The 18,580-nt window shown below is 40.0% G+C and overlaps 2 protein-coding genes across 2 annotated transcripts; both read right to left on the reverse strand.

Moving 5' to 3' along the window:
* Positions 1 to 1,430: 1,430 nt before the first annotated feature.
* LOC113160968 (shootin-1) lies at positions 1,431 to 12,165 on the reverse strand. Its single transcript, XM_026358434.1, has 8 exons — positions 12,075 to 12,165; positions 10,820 to 10,977; positions 9,320 to 9,576; positions 8,086 to 8,173; positions 6,739 to 6,851; positions 6,067 to 6,219; positions 5,778 to 5,865; positions 1,431 to 1,679 (listed from the first exon to the last, which is right to left on the reverse strand). The coding sequence occupies exons 1-8, from the start codon at positions 12,163 to 12,165 to the stop codon at positions 1,641 to 1,643; spliced, it is 987 nt and encodes a 328-aa protein (XP_026214219.1). The 3' UTR covers positions 1,431 to 1,640.
* A 1,626-nt stretch (positions 12,166 to 13,791) lies between these two features.
* Positions 13,792 to 18,357, reverse strand: leprotl1 (leptin receptor overlapping transcript like 1). The gene is made up of 4 exons (XM_026358625.1): positions 18,244 to 18,357; positions 17,486 to 17,561; positions 16,970 to 17,156; positions 13,792 to 16,245 (listed from the first exon to the last, which is right to left on the reverse strand). The coding sequence occupies exons 1-4, from the start codon at positions 18,257 to 18,259 to the stop codon at positions 16,129 to 16,131; spliced, it is 396 nt and encodes a 131-aa protein (XP_026214410.1). The 5' UTR covers positions 18,260 to 18,357; the 3' UTR covers positions 13,792 to 16,128.
* Positions 18,358 to 18,580: the final 223 nt, after the last annotated feature.

An 18,580-nucleotide genomic window follows, 5' to 3' on the forward strand; every position in this document is an offset into this window, starting at 1 on the left:
ATCAAAATGAACTCTTCGTCGAATTGAGACTCAAACTCCGTCTGAAGCTGATTTCTGTTGGGTTAGCGTTAGCTGCATGAAGCTAACACAGCTCATCACCTACATTCTCATTCATCCACAGTGTTGACCGCTCTTGTACAGTATCACAGTATCTGTCTTTAAAAACCTCTTAGAAGCTATTTGCATCTTTATGATGCATAAAACTGAATCTGCAGTTTCTTGTTTAATTAGATTGAACTGATCTCAAGAGGAATGATTAGATTGTGTTTTAGGTAAAGTGACCTTCACTGTACTTAATATGTAGGATTAACCTGTGTGTTCACCCTAATTATTACAGGAGAGGAAATAAAATAAGGTGTTTTGTTAGACGACCAAGACGCTAAACTAATCCAACACTGTTTACAAGAGTCAGGCTGCAGTTTACATGCAAGTGACGCATTTATTAAATATGTTTTATCTCCAGTTAAATATGTTTATCAATGTAAAACAGTGATTCGAAGCTGATTTAACGTCTTTCTACTGTGTAGTTACAACATTTGATTAATAATTCAGTTACTCTCTAAGTTTTAATTTCAAATGCAGAAAATTATTATGATACTGTTCTGCAAAAGAAAGTGTTGGTAGAAGTACACAGACTCAGTACAGAAGTAAAAACGTAGGAGTCCAACTGTGAACTCTTTACTCAAGCTGAAGTTCTAAGTTGAAGTATTTCGTAGTACTCCACCAAGAAAACTGTTTATTTCCTGAACCAGTTTCATCCCTCAGAATATTATTCTGTGACATATAAATAAAACGACTTCCTTCAGATGAAAGTGATATTTAAACTGAATGTGTGCAGAAGCCAATTCATCACTAGTTGCTATTTTATTAGGGTTCAGTGTTTTACAGCCTTGTGGTGCAGAAAAGTGCATCTTTAAAATACTGTATCTCGGCACAAACATTTGCGTCGTCTGAAAGCCATTGTTGCCTTCACATGTGTTCATCATATGGTTCACCTACATTACGATGATGCTTCTGAGTCACCGTCATTAATCTCAGCCGGTATTACATCATTTACTTTTTAGATTCTTGCTGACGAGGAAAAAGCCAAAGCGATAAGTGAAATGTTCTGATCATTAGAGCCAAGATGCACCAACTCCTCAGTGGGAGAACAATCGGTAGAGCTTCATTTAGACCATAATAACACATTTGTTGTTTCCTCAGTGCACCAGCTGCTGGTTGCCCTGCAGGATTCACTGGCAGAACAACAAAAGAAAACATTCTCAGGTGCTGTTGCTCTTGTTAGTGGTGCTGATTACAAGGTCTGAATAATGGACAATTACTGCAAACTGTGACCAGACAACTTTAGGCACATGTGATGTGCATGTGTCAAAAAGAGAACAGGAGCACGTTGTATAGTGTTTAATTCAGTCATAAATCATGAACAGGATTCTTCTGAAGACAGGCGAACAATAGCGGATGATGAACAGTGAACGTATGGTTTCACAAGTTTGTTTTTTCAGGAGCGTTGGTTTTTCAAACAATGACTTGGAGGTATCCCACGTCGCTAACCGCACAAACAAGCATCTAGTCGTTATCTTCTGGTTTGCAGAAGGTGGGAAGAGAAAACGAAGCGGAGGCCAGGCTCAAGGTTTCTGTCCTCAAGGAGGTTTTTGGTATCTGTTGATAGGAGTCCCTGACTGAGAACAGAAAATAAACTGTAAGTGAAGATGACCAAAGACAATAAACAAGAAGTATGTGCATGGGGGGAAATCAAAGTGAGAACATGCCTTCAGAAAAAATGTACCAGAAAGTAATGACAGGCCAAAAGAAGTCTAAATGTCCAGGTTAAACGTGAGCTGAAGCCTGAGTCACACACTGAAGTTCTCCAGGTGACGTCACAGCCTCAGGCAGGAAACTATTCTCAGCCCTGCACTGATACTTTGAGCTGAGCTCCCTGACTTCATGTGAAGTAGCTTTAATAAAGTAAAAGAAGACTTCAGGAAGAGGAGAGGTGCCAAACACGATGTTTCTTTTCAATAAACATCAGAGGGGTTTGTAGATATCACCAATCAAAGGACACTTTGATGTTGACACTGGAGACTTTCAGAAACAGGATTTAATTTGTTAAAAACATGTAGCACAGTAATTAGAACTCAGATCTTTAGTTTCAATATGAACTACTGTTTATTTCACCCTTGATCATTAGTCAAGACCAGTAGTCCAGGCGGTGTTAGGGCAATATGAAACCCGCAGCTGGATGCAGGATGTGGTGTTTGGGTGGTGACTGTCCTCCCAGGATAAACTACAGGATCAGTTCCACAGGGAAAACCATGACCTGGATGGCTGTGAATCTCCACAGACATGAAGGATCTGTCGTTTCAGCAGTGCCCAAGTGACAACAGCCTTTACTGGCTATAGTAATTCTACATGTAGTTCATCTGCTGTGTTCCAGAGGCTTCGAAGATGCTAATATTATATCCAGCTTCTACTAAAGTTGAGCTGAGATTGATTGTGGATTACTTATTATGATCTTTAGGTTTGTAGACACCTGAGTTGGGATAATAGAAGTGTCACATTCTGTCTGTGTATTATAATAAAGTTGTGTATCGAGGTACTGGACACTGTGCTTGGCACCAGGTCCCTGAAACGAGTCCTATTTAAGCCAAATGTCTAAAAACACCTTTCAACCAATCTTTGTTTCAGTTGCACAGCTGCAGTTTGAAACTATTATTACTGAGATACAGGTCTAGTACCTCAAATATAATCTGTTTTGGCACCAGTGAGATATTTATGTCTGCACACTGTGAATCTGCCGATTATATAAATCATGTCAGAGCTGGTAATGTGTTTTATCATGGTTGTTTCCTCTATGTCTCCTGTGGTCCCTGCTCCTCCAGATAAATTTTATCCCTCTCTCAGCTCTGCAGGGACTGAAAAAAAAACCCTCCCAGCATCATCTGCACTCAATCAGAATAATTATCCCAATAAATGCACGGCAGAGCCCGTGAGAGGTGAAGGGAATGAAGTACAGAGGCTATTGGCAATCACCTCTCTCCAGTCATTATTAGTCATCTCTCTGCTGCTTTGGAAGAGGACCCAGACGGCTTGGGAGGAAGCCATGTGCAGCTGACAGACAGACAGACAGAAAAAAAGGCCTGATGTGACTCCGGTGCCCAGAAAGTATCAGCGATCTCTGAAGACTCTGGCAGCACAGCAGCTCCTCTGGGGGCTGGCAGCCATCTGCACATGAGTATTAGTCTCATGTCCTGTCTGTCAGGTTTCCCCTTAACCACAGATTTTAAAAAACACTGATCTTGTCACTGAAGATGTGGAAGCTTTTAAAAATCCCCAAGCAACCAGAAAACGCCTTTTTGGTTCTTTATTAAACAAATCCTCCAGGAGGATGAAGCGTTTGGGGTCCTGTCAGGATTTGTGAATACATCCTATGGGAGTTTTTGAGGAACATTGTGGGGTTCCTGTTGCAAAATAGCTTTGCAATCAAACATTCCTCAAAGCCCTCTAACTTTTTAAAGCAGACAAAAAACAAGACACTGATTAGACTCCAGTGCCCATGAAGGATCAGTTTTATGAATGTTCTGGCAGCCCTACAGGTCCACAGGGGGCTGGCAGCTGTCCTCAGATAAATATCTCTGTTTTGAATTTCTGATTCACTCCTGAGTTTTGCAATTGCCTTTATTCCAAATATTGTAAAGACAGAACTCTTTACTTTAAAAGTAGAAGATCTGTTCTAAAACCTTAAAGATCGTTCATGTAAGTATGCAGCTCAGCTCTTAATTAAGAACTTATGGTGCTAAGGTTCCACATGGCACATTATACGTTTTCCCCACGTTTCCCTGAAAGACTTTAATTAACCCTTTAAAGTGCTTAGTTACTTAATATGAGAAGCACTTGGTGCAGGGACAAACTGAAGTGACTGCACACTGGTCTAAATCTCTCAACAAAATTCTATTGGAATAAAAATTAGCACGACAAACTGTGAGACCAAATTTAGCTTTTAGTTTACCTAGAAAATGATCCTATATTCATTTATGTTTAACTCATGTCTAGTGGTTTTCAAGACATTGGGTTTTGTGTCACCATAAACATATAAGCTGCTTCACGTTACAAAAACAACAGTGAAAACATCCAATCTGCCCTCTGCTGTGACAGTAAATAAGGCCATTTTGCTATAGTTGTAGTTGGGTTAAATGAAAAACAGGAGGAACGTGCTGTTTAAAAAATACAGAAACATTCAAATTAGCTGGTAATGTTTATCATCTTGGAGCAGTAATTGTTACTAAACAGAAGTACAGCTGGGCCTAAAGGGAATCATGTTAGTTTTGTGGATATTTGATCCAAATAAGCCAAATAACTGTTTAACGTTTGACCTAATCGTGCACTAGTCATAAGGCAGGTATCACTTAAATCATTGGCAAACGTCCTATGAGGTCATTTCATGACTAAATAATGAGCCAAAAATAATGGTGAAGTCTCATATCATGCTCCTCTTTTCTACATGCAAAGCTGCAGAACAGTGAAAACGCTCTGTCTTAATTCAAATACGCAGCAGTCAGACAACATAAACACAGATGAGACTTCAATGCCCACGAACAATCAGGGTTTTCACGATCCTGGCACCAAAACACGGCCACAGTGGACTGGCAGCTGTGCCCAGATGAATATTAGCTCAGGGTTTTGGATTTCTAATATGTCAACCCTGAAATCTGCACTTGTCTCCAATCCAGAGATTTTACACTGAACTGATCGTTGTAACGATAGAGGTCCCTTGAAAAATCTCACGGAATCGAAGTCTGTGGTCAATATGTACTGGAACTATTCCTGAGGGTCCAAGTCAGAGACACAACTGTTTAATTTGCTTGTTTATATGGTTCGAAATGACCTACAGTATGTTAGAAGTATAGCATTTATTTAGCAGGTTCAGCCGATTTTCATGATCCGTAGCAGTTTGTGCAACATTCCTATAACTCTGCAAAAAGTTTAGAGCATTGAAATATGCGAGTTTGACCAGCTTAGACTGGAACGTGGAAACCTCTGTGAAAACTGTAGACTCGGGTTTCTTCCTGGGACAGAAAGTCCTACCTAACTTTTCTAAGAGGTTCTTTATGAAACAGTCTGCTGTTATCCATAGATTACATTCATGCAACCTTAAAAACAATTGTGAGACCACAGTACCCACGGAGTTTCAGACTTCTGGCTGTATGACAACTCCTGTAGGGACTGGCATGCAGGCTAGCTGTGTTTTTTGGATGTCTTCTACTTCAGTCCTGAGATCGTTCTCTGCCTCTGATCCAGAAATGTTTTAATACAGAAGTTATCACTGGTAAAAAATGAGTTTCGGTGAGGGACAGGTTTGGGTTTTCCTCTAGGTTTCTTTAACCTTCTCATCAGATCTGCAGTAAATGTTTGATCAGTTGATTATTTTCTGACATTTTACAAATAACTGAGAAAATATCACGCTCATTATTCAACAGTGAAAGTAATGACATCTCTGACAGTAGAAGTCAGAACAATATTTAAGTAGGTGCTTCAGGACCTCTTTACTCATGACACTCTGCAGCAGACAGAAAACCACACGTGGATGCACTTATCCAAGACAAACTTAATTGAAAACTGACAGCACAGCAACTCCTCTGGGGATTGAATAACCTTTCTTAATGAAACTCTAAATATTTCACACTCTGAGGTTTGAATGTGTCTCTCAAGTTTTCAAGAAGGAGCATTTTATTCTACAGCTAAACTGAACAGCATGTGACCACCAAGAAACACGTGCATACCTGGTTAAAGATCTCTTCATACAGAGGGTTAGACTTGTCCACCTGAGACTTCAGGTCAGACACAGCATCTACGTCCCACGTTGTTCGACTGTTTTAAAGCACAAGTGGGTAGGACATGTTAAAAACGCTGTGGATGTTAATGTTACTATAGAACGGGTGTAGGGAGAGGGCCGAGCTGGAAAGAAGCAGAAAAAAGATGCCCAGTGAAAATGATTTATAAAGGTGGAAACTGACAGATTCTTTTAGAAATAGTTTTGATGCTGTTTGTTTGTTTGTTTGTTTGTTTTACCTGTCACAGCACTCAGTGTCCTGCAGGGGGCAGATGAGGCTCCGTGTTGGACTGTCATCGTGGAAACGCATCTTCAGCTTCTCAGCTTTCTTTTGCAGCTTGCTGACCTGCTGCAGCAGAGCTTCTCTCTCCTCCATCAGGCAGTCTTTGAATCTGTAGAAATGTGGATTTACATCCTTGTAATTTCTGATTATGCTGTGTTTCAGATGGTTTTAACACACAGACATATCAGACAGATTCACTCAATAGTACTGAACATTTAGCAGCTACATATCAAGGTAGTTCTCCCTAAAGCCAGAAGACATAAAGAAGGAACTAAAATTAAAGTCAATATTATATACAGCAAGTGGATGTTAATGTTCTGTCTGTACACAGTTGTAGAGCTATAGCAACTGTACAAGGCCAATGCAGCTTTAAAGCACCTGAACAGTCAGAACCTATGTTTCATTTACAGATTTGTTCAGCAAATCTGTAAATGTTATTCAGCGTTGACAAAAACGAATTAATAAAGCCAACTTAAATCACAAATAAAGAGATTTCAGGGCCTTTAAGGTGATTTTAGAGCAGCAGGTATCGTTATTTCCACCAGCTCTTCTCTTCAGTTGCTGTGTTGGATTATAAAAGACTTTTATTTATTGAGGTTATGAGTTCTGGTAAATCTGAAATCCCCACCTCTTGACACAACACATCCAGTTTCGCTGTTGCTGACAAAGCCACTCAAACTGCTCTGCTGTCTCCTGCAGTTTCCTCAAACTCCCCTCATTCTCCTGCTGCAGCTCCTTCACCTAAAAAAAATCAGTATACCAAACAAAAACAAGACATCGCTTTACTTCCTCTTACAGCAGGAAGAACTGGAGACAACAAAATCAGGAAATAATGAGAGCGATGTGGTTCTGAATCGGTCTGTCTGGGCTTAAATATAGATCAGAAAAAGACTTTGCACTCGCTGTCATCTGGAAAGATGAACGAAGGCAGTGGAGTCAGACTTCATCCCAGACTCCCAGGCCTTTCACCATAATTCACAGGCTTGATCCGCCACAAATAAATGTTCTCATTATGTTTCTCACTGACACGGCAGTCGGTTGTTTTGCTCTTTCTGCAGATGTCTCGAAGGATAGATAATTGTAGATTTGGATTGTTTGCTGTTTGATGAGCTGGTTAAAGGAAGAGGCCAGTACGGAAGTGAGTTTTGAAGCCAAGTGTAAAAAAAAAATCCTGACAGTGCAGAGGAATATTTTCACTAATGCCCAGAACCAACACACACAAACACAAACCCACAGTAATGACAGCAAGACCTGAATTAGTGCGCTTTCTGAGGTGGTTGTAGTGTTTTTAAATGTGGCTGCAGTGGGAAAATTTGAACCTTGAGGTTTTATGTTTCAAGAAATTAATTATTCAAAGTCCAGAGGAGTTTTTTTTTTAACTGGCAGTTTACAGCATTGACCCAAATGAGCCTCAAACTTCCATTAGTTACATTCATCCATTACTTCTGGTTGGAGAAGCCGACAGCTGGATTGACATAAAGAAATTCTTTACAATCACAATAAAATCTAAAAAACTCCACGACTTTTGGTGTGTAAGTGTCCGATCCTGACATCTGCTGGATAAAAGGGAGGCTGCACTCATAGACACGGTTTGGTGACAAATTCAGCAAAGTCACAGAAATATGATCAGATGTCTTATCAAAAGTACATTTCTGTCCAATAATAATGGGAAATAATGGTGTCAGTTATTTTCCTCTTGTATGTAAATGACCAGTATATTAAAAATAACTAAATGACACATTATTGTTAAGTTTAAAAGATCCTGGATCATCAAACACTGAAGGCAGCGACGTCTTGACTTAATAATACAGTTTGAAGATATGTGTGGGTTTGAAACTGTTAAATCCTGTTATTGTTGACACACTGTCCACAGTGCTACAGGCCTCTCAAAGACTGAGCTGACTAAAGCTAATTATAGTAAGTTTTTACTCACATGGCTCCAGAGAAAGTTTGTGACGCGTCTAGATTCTCTTACCTCCTTCTGATGAGCTCTGCGTAAATCCTTCAGCTCCTCTGTCAGAGTTTGGTTTAGGTCTTGTAGCTTCTCCAGGTCCACTGTCTTACTGTTGATGACAAGTAGAACGTTTTACTAGAGCAGAGTCATGTGGATGGATTTGTCAGACAAAAAAATGATCTTTAATTAACATTATTTAATGATTACACAAACTGTTACTACTACTACTATTACTACAAACGATGCTAATTAACACACTATTTTATTAACGTTTCTGCACAATCATTTACATAAATACCATTAACTGTACAATTTGATTTGTTTTTTAGTGTAATTTCTGGTTTTCTATTTGAATTCATTCCTGTTCTTCTCATGAGGTGCAGTAAAACTTATCACTTACATAAACATTGTTTTCACCACTCAGTAGTTTTATTACTTTTTACTAGATTAAAGAAAAATAACCAGGAAGTGCTGTGAATTTAAATAACTGGTGATTGGATTTCACTTATTTTCAGTGTTTTTACTGGAGTTTCTTACACAACCATATTAATGCATTTTATGTTAGTATTGATAAAACATTTTAAGGCTAATATAAAGAGGTCAACACCAAACTCTCCGTTAATGTTCTCACTTGTGGGCTGCTGTGTCCCTGAATCATAGTGTGATGACATATTCTGACTTTCTGAACTCTCCACAGGGATTTAAAGTCAGCAGACTGAGGCGCAGTGCTGCACAGAGGACGTCTGAGCGTCTGCTGACTTCAAATCAAACACTGGAGCTCCGTGTTTTTATTCAGTCTTGAAACAACAGTTTGAGATGAACGTCCTCTCTGTGGGTTCGCAGAGCAGCTGGTGACAGCTTGGCTTCACTTTGCTGGAGATGGTAATCAAACAATATGTTTTATAAATTTCCCTGTTTCTTTTCTTAGTGTGCCGACTGATCCGGATTAATGTGTCTTTATATTGGGTTCAGTTTTAACAGCTGGGTGAAACATGGAGGAATGTGCTTCAATCGAACCATCAACAGTTTTCATCGTGGCCCATGTTAAGTTACCACAGTCATTTTTTCAGGTATTTCCTCCACAACATCTCGTCTGCTGAGGCACAGTCCATCATTTTAATATTAATGTCTACTGAAAACTAGATTAAAGGTCAGTCTGTGTGGGTTTGTCTTTGACTGCATGTCTGTCTAAATTCCCAGTGCCTTGATAGAAACTCCTTCATGCAGACTGACATTACAGTTGCTGTAGGCCTACCTGCGCAGCTCTGTGTGGAGGCTTTCTGTTACTGCAGCGCTACGCTCAGCCTCAGCATGCAGCTCCGCCTGGAGGCCCTCTGCTACAGCAGCCCTGTGCTGGGCCTCAGCGTGCAGCTCCTCCACCAGGCCCTCCAGTTTCACCTCAGAGCTTTGCAGACACAGCAGCTCAGAGCCGACCTGCCGCAGCACCTCCATGTCCCGGGAGCTCTCCTCTACGAGCAGGACCAAACGCTGCCGCAGCAAGTCCACCAAGTCCTGCAGGGGACACACATGCACATACTGACACAAGCGCACACATATCCTCAAGTAGAGAGTTAAATAATACACGTAACCTCACATATTTTCATATGTGTGAGTATTGGATTTAGTTCTTCCTGATATTTTCAGATGTCCTTGGATTTGCTCTGATGGCAGCTTTATTATCTTAAGTCAAATCAAACACACCTATGGTGCAAATACTTTGTGACAAGTCCAAACCTGAAGCTACATTAAGCTACATCTGTGTAGTGAAAGTGAGTGAGTCATGCTCTCACTGAGGTTTGTAGAAAAGCTGCTCATTTAGTACTTTATATAAAAACCAAGAGAGTCTCATAAAACAGCACCTATAGTGTTGTGTTTCAAATCTAGAGTTTGATTTATAAGAAAGAACAAAACAAAAAGGCAAAAACATTTTTCCTCAGGTTTCTCTTCTTTACTGTGTCCTGTGAAATACGAGATTCAGGTCTTTAGTAAACAGCTCTTCAAACTGCTCGTGGTTTGGACATGGTGCCTGTCCACATTCATTTTTCTAGGGGATTAATAAATTATCAGTTATTATAGTGTTCCAAAGGCTGCGTAACCACTCAGCATTTACCGTATGTTAACACTGGTACTTACTGGAAGCCTAATTCCAGTGTAATAACAGTCATTGTAGCATCAGTGGCCCTCAGCATGGTCACGGCTCTTTGCTTTCAAATGAATTTAAACTCTAAGAAGTGAAATGACACACATTTTCAAAATCACCCTGAACAAGACGTTAATTTCCACACAAACATCAACATGAGGTAGAAATAGAACTGAATATTGTTTTGGGACTCGTGACGAGGTGAAAGTCACTCATAGTGACAAACCCACAGAGGAGAATCGGCCGAGCGCTCTGTGGAGGTTTTTCGGCTTCTTGTTACAAAAAGGTTTCGGTTTTACGGCTCATTTATCGTGTGGTTCGTTCTCAGCACTCTGATCAACCTCATTTCCAGCAGAAGCATGCAGCTGTTGTAGGAGAGAAAACCTAATGTGCACTAACTGCTTAGCATTAAATAGCAACTGGACTCGGCTCGAGATTAACAGGTAAACACAGCGAAGCAGTTAGAAGCTAAAGAGCCAGATATTTCTTAGGAATTGGACGTGGTTATTTGCTGCCAAGTGGTCAAAAATCCACGAGTAAACGAGCACTCCATGAAAAGATTCAACCAGTAGCTTCATTCTTTCTGCCCATAGAGCAGCTGTGCTCCTGCTCCACCTGTTGTTCATGGATCCTGCTGATGAGTTGGTTCTGTTTCATCCTCAGCTCCATGTTCATTTGCTCCTGGTGGAGGAGTCGAGCTGTCACGACTTCCAGATCATTCTGCAGCTTCCGCTCCCTCTCTCTGGACACCAGAAAATCCCTGTCAAGCAAAGCTGCAGCCACACAAAGAACAGAGTAAAATCAGGTTGGACAACTCAATGTTCACTTTACAGGGTCACTAACTGTCAGTTGTCATGTCACAACCATCATCACTTCATGTTTGTAATTATGAAATATTAAATGTAATGCATTACTTCTCCAGCCAAAATACGCAGCAGTAGAAAGTAAAAAAACCAAATCACTGACATCATTTAGCTAAAACTGATGTGTTGGCCTCCCAAAAATCCAGACATGTCTAAACGTTGTAATAGTTTCACTTCAGCTATTCTGAAATACAGATTAGAGAAATCTTCAAAATATGAACACAAACAACTTCTTCTTTGTGTCTCCGTTAATCATCACGACTCCTCTGGTGACCTTTGGAGGGGCCGTGGTCCAAGGTTCACCTCCAACAGTAAAATGCTGCATAGTAACAGTCGAATTACACGAACAGCTTCACTCATTTCTGCAGATCGAGAACATTTAAATGCAGTTTGAGTGCAGGAAGATAACTTGGAGCAGAGCAGTTTAACACTGCTGCAACAGAACTTCTTTCATCCCTGAGCGCCTATAACTTATTCTCAGTGCTATTTATGAGTTCTGTGTTTTATTTTTGCTAACATCTGTCTAGCCTTCCCTCCACAGGTCTCTAGATATTATCCAGATGCATTAAACTGTGCACAAACGTTACAGATGTTTGTTTGTTTGTCTGTTTGTTTGTTTGTTTGTTTTTACAGGTCTGATTGTTCAGTGAAGGCCTTTTTTCACTGGCGTGTGTCAAAGTTGTTTTCATGGAACAATTCTGTTAAACATTATTTCTTCTCTATTGACCTTGGTTATAAATAGACACACGTTGACAATCTACAAGGACCAATTCAGGAGAATAAATAAATATCAGAAACACCTGTCAGTTGTCAGGTTCAATCAACGCCTCTCGAAACTAGTTTAAATGAAAACTGAACATTATAATGGAGGATTTCTTGTTGCTCTACTTGTATCTAATAAACTGACAGTGGTAAAAATATAACAGACACTAAATGTAAATAGACACAAGTCTCTTAGATGTAAGTATTTATTCTCAGAGGTCAAACCCGTGACCTCCATGACCTACCTTTGTCATGAGCCAGACGGGTGCACTTGGCTGTCAGATACTGGATCTGACTGTAGTCCTCGTCCCGCTGAGCTCTGAAAAACCTCCTCATGCTCATCGGTGTCTGAACTGCTCTCCACTCTCCCGCTTCCCCCTAAATCCACCTTCCCATGATCCTCCGGGCAGGGCGGGTGTTTCCCATAAGGTCAGATAAGACACAGCGCGCTTTTCCTGCAATATTTAACCCCCCCGTGCAAGAAGACTTGGACCTGGACTGCACCTTCTCAGGACAGGTTTAAGCATTAATCCAAGCTGCTGCTGCTGATGTGTGTGTGAAGGTTTTGTTGCCATCTGGCTCGCTCCTTGAATAAATAGGAAATCTGTGACTTGCTTAATGCACAAACCTTCGTCTGATGTTATATCCAAACTTTGTTTTAAAATTTCTCCCCAAGGCGACGAGTGATACAGCAGAGCACTGAAAGAAGTCGGGCATGCTGTGTCTAGCAGCCAGGCTTGTTTTGAGCAGCAGCCTCAGGTTAGTTCTTTTATCATATAGAGCAGGATTGTATAACACATTATATAGTCTGTGTGTTGAATGTGGTCTGAACAGGTTGTATAAGATATTACATTAAAATTAAAGGAACCTGATGGTTTTATGATGCAGATCCATATCTAAACCCGTAAATTAAGGAGTGTGCAGCTTTGGTGCTTTAGTGTTTTCCAGTGGTGAAAGAAGTCAGATCATCTCCATTAGTAGTAATAACACAGTATAGCAATACCTAGTGTTTGATAATGATGAAGCTGTTTCAACATCTCAGGAAATGTTGACAGCTACTTTTTGTTTTCTAGCTCAATAATGAAACAAATAAGAAATGCAGAAAGAGACAGACGGACAGCGTAAAGTGATCATAAATACTAGTTCTAAGCTTGGTTTTTATCCTGTAGTCAGAAGCAGAAGCCACACAGAGATGTATTTGGTGATGAATACGTCTTCAAAGACATTTGATTTGACTCTTTCTCAGTCTTTATTTGTTGAAATCTACAGACAAGGAGAGATGTCTATGACACAGCTAGTAGCCAGCAGAGGGAGACAAATGTAGTCTTCAGAATCTTCTGGTCCTTAATTATTTAGAAATGTTCAAAAAAATTACTCAGTTTATTGAGTATTTATTATAAAGTATGTTGAGTGGGTCAGTTTTAGTTCCTAAAACAGATACTAGCAGCCTGTGGGTACCTGTGAAGCATACCGTTGTTCTTCAAAGTACTTTTTAATATTCTGGATTACTGCACCACTTTTACGAGGGTGAAATTTAGCACTAACTAAACAGTGATGCTACAAATAGTTAACTTATATTTTACGCAGTTTAATCAAACGTATTGGTCAGAAGAATAATATCAAACATTGATATCTGTTATCACCTGACTGGTTAGAGTGTAAACTACTGCACAGATTTGTTATTACAGGCTGCATTTAATGGTTAAATTAGTTCAAAAAGCAGCCACAGAGTTCAAACCCTTGAATGATTGAAGTGAAGAAAATTATTTTATTTTAGAATTAAATAAAATTGTTGTGTCAGTTGATTAAAACGCTTCAGTTTGTCTCTTCGTACTCAGTGTTGATGTTTAGTGATTCTCCTGACGGTACTGAGCACTTCTCACCAACATGGCAGTATTAACAGGCCGTGCAGATCGAGTCTTGGCAGTAAAGCGAATGCATTTATAGTCATTCAGAGGAGAGGATGTTCAAAAATGGCATTTATTTAAAAAAAAAAAAGAAAAGAAAAGAAAAAACACCATGCTGACTTCTTCCTTACTGTAACACAAAAGTTGTAGATAGAAAATGATGCTCCACACTGACACGAAGCGTCCGATAAAATAAATAATTACATCCTCTCAAATATTTAAGACAAACTTCTCTCTTAAAACAGAAACACAGAGAAACGTGTCGCACAGCTACACACCACACTCTGTCACATCAGGGAGTTCACATTAAAGTATAAAACGTTAAATTCCTTCATAGTTCACACATCAGGAACACAGTATGGAGTTACCCTGCTTGTCCACCCACAGACCGGCTTACAGACGGCCACCAGTGGGTAAATCTACTGTTAGGAACATGTTCAATTAGCTTCAAAGTACTGTTACATCATAATATTCACAAGTGACTTCAGTAGTTTTTGACATTAACTTCTTTTTCAAACAGAAATTAAAAAGCTGCCATTACTGTGTTGCTTAGTACAATCAGTGCCTTCACTGAGGTTATGATCTCTGGAAGAGTCAGGTAACAGATAAAAGGGTTGAAAATATAACACATGTAGGGCATTACTGATCATTTGTAGTCCAAACCCCAGAGGTGAGTCAGTATTTGGAGCAGAAGGTTTCCTCTGCAGATTTCAAATGGTCTTCTCCCACAGCAAGTTCGTGCTTGAAAATTTTAGAATTATGTTTTTCCTGTTTGTTCTTCATGAATTTAAGCAGGATGGACCAATAGTTAAAGCCATTTAGGGAAATGTGCTTATTCAAATTGATCAAAGATTTCCATAGGAATGAATTTACCCACTGGACTGACCTACAAAGACTTTATGATTAAAATGTTTTATTCTTTATCATTTATATCTGTATATGACAGGAAATAATTAGGTTCTGAAAACAAATAAAATAAAGTTTATCTTCCAGAGAGCACATTTTCACACAGTACCACCAACAGAACAAAACTCAAAAATAAAATTAGCATCTACAAAGAAAATGTCTGACATGCAACCCAGCTTCCATGAATGCAGGTAAATGTAACAGCAAACAGGAGAGCTGCACCTGACTGACCCAAAGGAGCCAGCACACACACTTCCTTCCCACAGGCCAGAGAACGTAAAACACTTAATAAATAAATAAAAAATATGTATGTAGCCGTGTTTTTATCCTGGAAATGCTGGTGTGAGGAAATCGGAACTTAATGTGCTTAATTAACACCAAGCATAGTGTGTGGATTCTTTTACTTTGAAGGAGTCAGAACAAAGCAGTCACATCTAAAAGCTTAAAGGTCATACTTGGTTGCAAGTAGCCCAGACTGTGCTGTAGCTTGGCTGCTGGCAATCAGAGCTCAAGCTAATCCTACATTAGCTGGCAGCTACTTGAGGCTTTTCATGCTATCCTGACCTGACTATGTGAGGCTAACCCATTTGTACAGTTAGGTAACAGCTATCTGAGGCCACATCACACACAGGGAGTAAACAGGCTGCATTCACCTGGAAGTCAGTGCAATTTGATCTCTGCGGTGATGGTCAGGGTGTTTAAACGAACATCATCTTTTTAGTGTGAAAAGAAACAACAACTGATCTACAGTAAATCATATTTACGCATGGGTTTGACACGCACTGATATTCTAGTCTTGTTTGCCAAGTTTCACAGTTTGGTGATTTTAGCATTACATTAGCAAAAACATGACACGTCTGCACTCTAACAGCTGCATTTTCACCCCGTAGAATATATTTTCATTGGTGTTGCAGAAATCTGAGCTTGTACTGTGCAGATTTTCAATTAGCTTTCTGCTGACACCCAACTCAGCACTTACACTGGAAATGAAGACCCATCTATTCTCTTTAGACAGAAAGGCTTCTGCCAGAGCTTTTCAGAGTCTACAGAATAGATAAAGGAGCCCAGAGACGTACAACCCTGTCATTTTGGTCATATTAAATCCTATTCGGTGTTGAACTGGATTTTTTTCACATTGTTTCACAGAAAACACAGTTGTTTACCATTGTTTGGCTTGCAACAGTCATAATGAAAGCAGACACACAGGTGGAAGAAACTCACAACACAGACATCAGAGAGCAAAACTGAAAATGACAACAAAATCCAACTGAAAGTCAGCATTTTCCATCCCACTTTTGTCAGTTCAATATGATGCCAGCGGTAAAAAAAAACCAACAAAAAGAAAAAATTAAGTATTGCACTGGTTTGGTGTGAGTCTACGGATGGTCATCATATAAATAACAACAACAAGAACCAAACAGTAATACCATAATAATAATGCTAATAAAAACAGTTCAGACTAACATCTCCCCCTCCCTTTGCTGCTTTACCACTGCTGCCAACTGAAGTCGTCGTTGGATCCAAAGACGAGGAAGAAGCCCAGGATGGTCCCAAAGATCACTATGTTACCCGTTAGCACGAGTGCGCACGCCCCCCAGGCAATCTGTAAACCAGTGCATTAATAATTCAGGTTAACAAATGCTGCTGGGTGCTGCCAGACTGCAGCGCTTATTAAGGCCAAAGTGGAGTGGGTGTCAACACCAACAGTTTAGAGAATGATTTCTAAAAGCTGCTGTAATTTGGTATATTCAGGACACACAGCAGGAACACACATTAGCAGCAGTGATGGTCTAATCATATCCTGGGTCGCAGCTGGTGCATCTCTGTTTCCTGTCAGCTCCTCTGCACAATATTCACAAATCTCCAGTCTCCGGTTTTTTGTTTTCTTTTGCTGCTTAAATTTTGATGTTTACATCAAGAACTGAACTTGTTACAGAAGCAGCATTAGTGCTGGAAGTGCTGAAAATCTACAATAGTTATATTTGAAAATTTTTTAACCTGATATTTCTGTGCAAGTCTGTGTTGTCTTGAACATGCACAGAAATACTATATTATGAACTTATAACAGAACCTTTGAAAAGTTGAGTGTAATCACATTAACAAGTGTTTAACAAGTTGATTAAAGACCATTTTATTGAAATAATTTTAGGAAATGTAGGGGTTTTAAGTGTCATAGCCAATGTACAGTACAGTATAGTTTTCTTCCTGTTAATCATTCCACAACTTGTCAGAATTGTTTTTTGAATATTTTGGGGGCTCAAGACTCTCAGATATGTACTACTACTTTCCATTCTTACAAAGCAAATTAATAAACTACTGTGACTTACTACTTCAGCTCTTGCAAAGACGATGGGCAGGCCAAAGGCTGAAATGACGATGCCTGTCGTGAGGAAGATGGCCAGCTCTTTGCAGGCATTGCTGGCCGAGTCTGTGTCGTCAACCACCCTCCGGGAGATGCAGTATGGAATCGGAGAGAGGATGTAGAAGAAGAGAAGAAACAAAGGCCAGTATTTGCTGCAGAATGAGAGAGATATACTGGAAGTGAGCAAGAAATAAATTCAGTGACGATAAAGGATGAAACCAAGAGGACATGTGCATTGTTCAGCACAGTTATTACACAGATCTTCACCATAGACAGATGACAACATCAATTTAAAAATAACCACAAAGGTGGAAGGTGACTAGCTGCTGTACAGAGGAAGTAGCAGGATTTGTCATACATACAGCACTTGACCCACAGCCTGTTAATCTGTCCATGCCCATCAAGTTAATCTGTGTGGCAAATGTAACATCTCTCACACACATATACACTAGTTCATATGGTGTGTGATGGTGGAACTTACTCATAGACAGGAAGGGCACATCCTAGCATGAGGAACATGAGGCCAATGGCCCCTCCAAACGACAGGCTGATGAGAGCTGCAAGAGAAAGAAGAGGCTCAGTGTGTGTGTGTGTGTGTGTGTGTGTGTGTGTGTGTGTGTGTGTGTGTGCTTTTGTCTCTTATCCCAAGACTCAACAATCACGTCCTAGCAGCAGGGCCCCTGGCTACTTTAGCTATCATGTGATGAATCAGCTGATTTCACGTGTAGCAGCCACAGTAGCAATCCAAGTCATGTTATTATGGGCTCATGTTAAACACTGTTAAACTCTGTGTGGTTGCTCGTTAACAACTATTAATCCACAATAAGCGCAGCATGTCCATCGATCACTGCAATGACTGAAGTTAAGGTGCAGCTAGCATTAGCATTACAACGGCGATATTACATTGGTATACTATCAAAATGGGATGTCAATAAATACACTTTAACAGTGCAACGTCGCACGATTGGAGTGTGTTAACTAGCTTACGTTTAGGTGCATTTAACTTTGCTAATTCAGAAGCGCCTGCCTTATCCGAAGGTTTTCAGAGAGCTAGCTAGCTAACGCTAACAACTGTACTGGCCCTGCAACTGAAAACCGTTACTTCTTCACGGTACCGTTAGCTAGCTAGCTAGCTGGACAAACGCATTCATAGGTCTTCATGATATTTTGATGAAACTACATTACTGAGTCTGGATTTTGATGCTTTCTTGAGTTACTGTGTCAGTGTAAATTGCTCACCTTTAATTCCAGCCATTTCTCCTGGACAAAAGCTCGACACTGGCCCCGACAAATGACAACAGAGCCCCGTCCGCTGCAACAAGCCTGCCTGTGCTGCTGCCTTCAGGTGCTACCAGGAACATGGGACTTCTTTACACATAGGTTTAAAAAAATGATAAGGTGTTCTAGTAAACTTCAACTTTAACATAAATATTCGTTCCGGTGATTATACGATGACCTTTTGAAGTAAAAGTACAGATTCTGTATTAATATATTGAGCATTTCGAGCGACAGTAAAAGCACGACCGATGTGCCTACTGCGGATTCAAAGGTTGGCTGTGAAGGCATCATTTGACGG

Source organism: Anabas testudineus, chromosome 10 (genome assembly GCF_900324465.2).
Source record: "Anabas testudineus chromosome 10, fAnaTes1.2, whole genome shotgun sequence".
Lineage (NCBI taxonomy): Eukaryota > Metazoa > Chordata > Actinopteri > Anabantiformes > Anabantidae > Anabas > Anabas testudineus.